This window comes from Budorcas taxicolor, chromosome 1 (genome assembly GCF_023091745.1).
Source record: "Budorcas taxicolor isolate Tak-1 chromosome 1, Takin1.1, whole genome shotgun sequence".
In the NCBI taxonomy this organism is placed as follows: Eukaryota; Metazoa; Chordata; class Mammalia; order Artiodactyla; family Bovidae; genus Budorcas; species Budorcas taxicolor.
The window spans coordinates 208,444,584-208,450,417 of record NC_068910.1 but is presented as its reverse complement, the minus strand read 5'-3'; the positions used below and the strand labels follow the sequence as shown (position 1 = coordinate 208,450,417).

General features: G+C 61.6%; 1 protein-coding gene across 2 annotated transcripts; it reads right to left on the bottom strand.

Annotated features, from left to right (window-relative positions):
* Positions 1-382: 382 nt before the first annotated feature.
* Positions 383-5,512, bottom strand: LRRC3 (leucine rich repeat containing 3). 2 transcript variants are annotated; one of them, XR_008199341.1, is made up of 3 exons: positions 5,386-5,512; positions 3,293-4,698; positions 383-2,737 (listed from the first exon to the last, which is right to left on the bottom strand). XR_008199341.1 is itself a non-coding variant. In XM_052639646.1 (2 exons), exon 2 carries the CDS (start codon positions 4,560-4,562, stop codon positions 3,780-3,782), a length of 783 nt encoding a protein of 260 aa, XP_052495606.1. In that variant the 5' UTR covers positions 4,563-4,698; positions 5,386-5,512; the 3' UTR covers positions 383-3,779. The 2 variants fall into 2 exon arrangements, 1 of the variants encoding a protein (XP_052495606.1); XM_052639646.1 differs by having other exon boundaries at positions 383-4,698.
* Positions 5,513-5,834: the final 322 nt, after the last annotated feature.

The window sequence follows — 5,834 nt, the reverse complement described above, 5'->3', positions numbered from 1 at the left end:
CCCAGAAGCAATGCCAACAGCCTCCCTGGGCAGGAGGGAGGATCCTGACTGTAGCTGCTGTCAAGGGCCTTGAAGCAGACTCTCCTGTAGGCAACCTCAAGCCTCCATCATGACGTCAGCTGGCTCACAAAATTCCTAAAGCGTGACAACTGGCCATCACAAGCCGGTCCAGCCGTCCAGGCAGGCCCAGCACCCACCACTCCCCATCCTGACCTGGCTCTTCCAGCCCTCGGCTCGTGGGGCTGGCGGCTCCAGGACTTGGCGAGGTCGGCGTGAGGGCAGGTCAGACCTGATGGGGTCACCGAGCTGCAACAACAGAGTCCACTCCAGCGGACATGAGCTCAGAGGTTTATTGAGGGTTCAAAGACAATGGGGAGGACAATGAGTGGAATTGGGTTTGGGGCCAAGCTTCCAGGTAACCACCGCAGGCTCCTGCCAAGAGTCCAGACCATCCCACCTCCTCCATGGTCCGCCAGGCCTGCTCTCCGGAACTCAGGCTAGGATCCTGGAGAACCCGCTGCAAGGGAGCCTGGGGAGTGCCGGGCAGGCAGGTGGCCAGCAGGGCGGGTGCACTGTGCCGCCCCAGGACGGTGCTCTGGGAGTGCCCCCGGCCTGTGCCCACTGTTGCTGCTGTGCCCACCAGAGATCCCGGGAAGGTGGCTCCATGCCAGGGACAGCCTGTGTCCCAGTGGCTCTGCTGGGGGTTCACAATACACCTGCTCATTCCCCACTGCTGGACCACCTGAGAGAGCCTGGGGTCCCAAAGTCCAAAGAGGACTGTCAGGGCTTGTCAGGAGGCTGAAAGTGTGGGGATCCCTGCCTACGGTCAGGGTCAAAGTCAAGGGTGGGACTCTGGTTTCCAAGGGGACCGTCCATGCTGAGGCCGGGGACCAAGCCAGCACGAAGTTCCACCCTGGCCCAGAGTGGTGGGCAAGCAGACCAGGCTCCTAGGGGGCTGCCCCTCCCTTTTCTTCTGCCCTTAGGCCTCCCAGAATCGAGACCCCAACTCCTGTGAGAAGAAAGACAGGCCCAGCTGAGGTGGCTGTCAGGCCAGTCTGCTCATGCCACCCCTCAGCCCCATAAACTCCCCCAAAATCATCCCGCCCTGACCCCCAGATCCTGTGAAGAGCTGCCTCCCAAGGAAGGAGGGGCTCGGTGGGCAGGGCTGAGCAGGGCTGCAGGCAGACGGCTCTTTGTGGACTGACTGTGACGAGAGCTGGGGTCCACCCACACTCCACAAGGGCTGCTGCCTCCCTGCCACCCGACTGAGGCCCCTCTTTGCCACGTCCCCACCGTCAGTGCCAGTCCCCTTGACTGGGCTGGCTGGACCCTGGGGTCTGCAGAACTAGGAGGCAGGCAGATGCTCGCTCAGGGTGCTGAGGTGGGAGGCCAGTTCGAGGGCCCATGGAGGTGGTGGGGTGTCCAGGCTCACACATGGCACCAAGAGACACTGGGTGTCATCTGCAGGAGTCCCTTAAGGAGGGGAGGGACAGACAGAGAAACGAGGGGGCAAGGGGCTAGGGGAGGGCTGGGTTTCCAGGAGGGTCCAGGGCCGACGGGGGCTCCAGCGAGCAGGAAGGAGTTTCTGCTCCTGGGGGTGGGATCCTGGGGGTCTTGGGAGGGTGGTACCCACTGCCAGGAAACTACACGAAGGCTGAGAAGCCCAGAAAGGCCAGGAGGGCCTGGTAGCCCCCTGCTGCTGGGCTCAGGACAAGAGGGAGAGGGCCCTTCTGGGGCGCTCTGGGGTCCTGGCCCACTTCCTCTTTCCAGCTGTGTGGACAAGAGCCAGCAGGCCCACACCTGGGGGAAAGCTGGCAGGGCACTGGGCGCCGGGCGGCAGCTAAGGGTGAGGGAAAGCCCTGCGTGTGCCCTGTGTGTCCCCGGAAGAGCAGCTGGGGGCATGAAGCTCTGGGCTGATTCCGGGTAAGAGCAGCGAGGACAGGCCCTGGAGGTGCCCAGGCTGACTGGCCCCTGCAGAACCTGAGCCAAGGCAGCAGGACCCTAGCGTCTGTCCCCACCTCCATCCAGGCCTCAATTCCCTCTCTCCCCCTGACCCAGGGACTCAGGGTCACGTCCACAAACCTGTGGGGTGACGAGCTCCTTGTGTGGCAGGCCCCCTCCCTGCTGTGTGCGCCCCGGGATGGATACGAGAGGGGGCCCGACTCACCCACGGAGCCTGTGTCCCCCTGTCAGTCGGCCCACACTCACCTACACCCATGGTGTCTGTCCCACAAGTGGACTGGCACCCAGGCTGGCTGCCCGGCTTTAGCGGTCACTGGAAGGGTGGGCAGGCCATCAGTTTCCTGAGGACTGGGGTCATTCAGAGCATCGTCTGAGCCCTGCCCTCCACCCCCGCACCCTAGCGGGCCGCGGGCAGAGAGGCGCCCACCCCACGCTCAGCACGGAGCCCCCTGTTCACAGGGTGCTCTCTGTGCCCCCAGCAAGGCAGGCGGGGCACTGGGGCGTGGATAAGGGTTGGCATCTGCTGGTCATTTTCTCTTTAACGCCACAACTGAAAAGTCATGACCTTGCTCAGATGTGCTTTTCAGGTTTCTGCTGCCGCTTCTGGTCCCTCAGCTGCAGGCACTGCGTCTCTGCATCCGCGCATAAATGTGCTTCCCGTGGCCGGTCACGCGACGCTTTCCCAGTACAGACCTTCATACACCTTTGCCCTTCCTGTCCTTTATACCTCAGGTCCATGAGCAGTGTACCCGTAGTTTGCTCCCCCTCGAAATATCTGAAGTAGTTTAAAATATAAACACTCATATAAAAAGGCTGTTAAAAAATAAAACTGGAAAGACACAGTTGGGGTACGTAGGTGGAGGTAAGGTCTACCCTGAACATGAATTAGATAGGAAAACCGAGCAGTAAAGTCGCTCTGAGATTCCTGGCAGCAAAGCTGAGAAGGAGAGAGAGAGTTCCTGTTCCTGGAGAGAGGAAGCAGCCTGCCTTGAAGCATCAGACGTTGGTCCTCCCTTTGGCTCTCGACCACTGGAAAGGAGTTGCTTCGGTGAGTAGAAAAGCAAGGCACGTGGCGACCCCGATGATGGGCTCCCTGGTGGGACACAGCCCGAGGGGAGGGAGTCGGGACAGGGCTACCCTTGTCTGGCTGCTGACACGGCTTCCCATGAGCCTCACTGGATCAGTCTCAGGTTCTCTCCGTGGTTTAATTATTTTTTGGGGTTTTGATTTTTTTATTCCTTCTCGCTGGACTGAAATTTGGTACGTGTTACTCTTAACAAACACTCTGAGAATAAACAAGAATTGTTCAAAGGTTACACGTTCCACTTACCTCTCTAGAAAAACCTGGTCTCTACCACTTGGCTCTGCAGGGAGCCTGTGGTCAGATGCGTCTGGGACATACTGGGGAAGCAGAGGCGAACCAGCTCCACAGTGTAGATGACCTGTAGCTTCAGCTGACGAGCTGCACCCCACCTCCTTGGGGAGCCTCACTCACAGGCAGGCACTCTTTTGTCCCTGAATGCTTGTCCACCCTATGGGCACCCCGTGGGACAGGCTCCCAGAGTGGAAGGAACACATCAGATGGACTGTCTGGCTTTACGTCCTGAATGGACCACTTCCTGCCCCAGACCTCCCATTTCTCTGAGCCCGTTTCCCCATCCATCAGTGGGTCAGATGGATAAACTGCTGGACCTGAAGGAAAATGCTCTGTGAGAGTGGAGCATTGGGCAGAAGCAGCCGCGTCACCAGCTCCCTGAGGGACACCAGGGGCAGAGCCAGTCCCATCTGCCACGGCAGCAGCGGGAAGCAGGTGGGCACTAGGGCGCAGGGCTGGTGGGGTCCTTGGACACGGGGGTGCTGGGCAGGGACTTGAGGTACTCCAGGTGCCTCCTGGCATCCTCCTGGTTCTGTCGCACGTAGTACACAACGTAGGTGATCACCATGGCGAACCAGCCGAACATGGTGACCAGCATGGCCACATCAGTGGTCTTGTGGTGGACGCTGCAGAAGCTGACGCCAGAGTCGAGGGCCTGGATCAGTGGCTTGCCCACGTACTCCTCCTGCACCGAGGTGTGGCAGGCGATCTCGTCCACTGAGTCGGGGTCCAGCTTCAGCTCCCACAGGGCCTCTTGCAGGGCACACTCACAGTGCAGCGGGTTGTGCGCCAGGCGGATCTTGGCGCTGAGCTTGCCCAGTGCGTCCTTGGGGATCCTCCGGAGGCGGTTGTGAGATAGGTCCAGCAGCCGCAGGCCCCCGGCTAGGCCTGAGAAGGCAGCAGGGCCGATGGTCTCGATGGCGTTCTGCGACAGGTCCAGCTCTCTCAGCTGGTGCAGATGCTGGAAGGCCCCATTGGGGATGCGGGCGATCTTGTTGGCATTGAGCTTCAGGAGCACAGTGTCTGCGGGGATGTCCTTGGGGACCTCCTGCAGGCCCCTCGCGCTGCAGTGGACAGCCACCGCCCCCGCGTGGTCAGGGCACTGGCAGTTTTGTGGGCAAGAGGCACCTAGCCTCAGGCAGAAGAGCAGGAGCAGGCAGGGCCCTCCTGCAGGGACCGGCAGGGAGGAGGGGCTTTGTCTGCCCGTTGGGCCCATGCTGACCATCTGGGTACAGACAGGATGCTGCTGTCACTCAGGGCTGCAGGTTACATGCTGCCCCACGGCCTGGTCGTCGCTGCGCAAGGACCATCACGTAGATGTGAACTCTCCTCCCTCACATGCCCGGTGTCCTCTTTTGCCTCTAAAAGAGAGGAGCCATCAGCACTGCTGGCCGTGGTTTGGCTGGGGACCTGAGGGCACACTCTGACTTCCAGACACTCTTGACCAGAGGGGGTCTCTGTGATTTACTGCCTCCACCCTGCCCTGGACACACCCACCGCACACCCTGGGGAGTCAATGGCTTGGACGGCACCGGGTAAAGGGAGTCCACCCCTTTCTAGCAGCTCAAGGCTGGAAAGCAGGAAGACTGGGGCTGCAGGGTTTTCTTAAGAAACTGGAATGTAGGGGTGATGGTTGGCGGCGCCTGAGAACCAGGCGGGCAGTCTCATCGCCTTGGGGCTAGGCTGCTGTCAGAAGAAGCTCAGCACTTTGCTAATCGTGACAATTCCTTTGACAATTATTAATATTAAAGCTCTTCTCTGTCGGTCCTATTGGGAACGACTACCCGCACGGGCGCCTTTTATTTCAATTATGTTTGAAAAAGAGAAAATAAGAAAAGAGAAAAGCCAAGCCCTGGGCGCGCGGCCCGCGCTGGGCGTGGAGTTGCGGGGCCGCGCGGGGCCTGGGCAGGCGGGGCTCGGGCCCCGGGGACCCCGGATATCGGACATAGGGACACCGGGGCCCCAGATCCTAGGGACCCCCGGGATTCCAGGGAGGAGGATGGACGGGGGCAGGGTGTCCACGCTCTGGGGTAGGGCGGGGCCTTTACCTGCGCGGCCGCGACAGGAGACTGCTGTGCTTGAGGATCCCTGCCGCTCGGAGCCCGACCCGGCGCCACGCCCGAGAGCGGCCGCTATCCCGAGGCCTGAGCCCACGTCCGCGGCCGCTCGGGAGACACGCGGCTCGGCCTGAGCTCGAGGGGCGGTGCCTGCGGGCGAGAGGCGGGGCGGGGCGGGCCTGGGCGGGCCTGGGCGGGGTCTGGGGGCTGAGCTGTGGTACGGGGCGGGGACTGAACGACGCAGGGCTTGAGACTTAGGGGCGGGGCATGGGCGGAGCCTGTGTGCAGGACGCGGCCTGAACAACGCGAGTCGTAAAGACGAGGGGCGGAGCCTTGGGAGGGGCCGTAGAGGCTGCACGGGGCGGGGCCTGGGGGCGTGGCCCGTGGGAAGGCGTGGAACGGACCTGGGAGCAGGATTTTAGATGGGAGTGTGTCTCTTA

Excerpts from the sequence above, each read along its gene's own strand:
- LRRC3 (XM_052639646.1), bottom strand. The coding sequence starts at position 4,562 with ATGGTCAGCATGGGCCCAACGGGCAGACAAAGCCCCTCCTCCCTGCCG.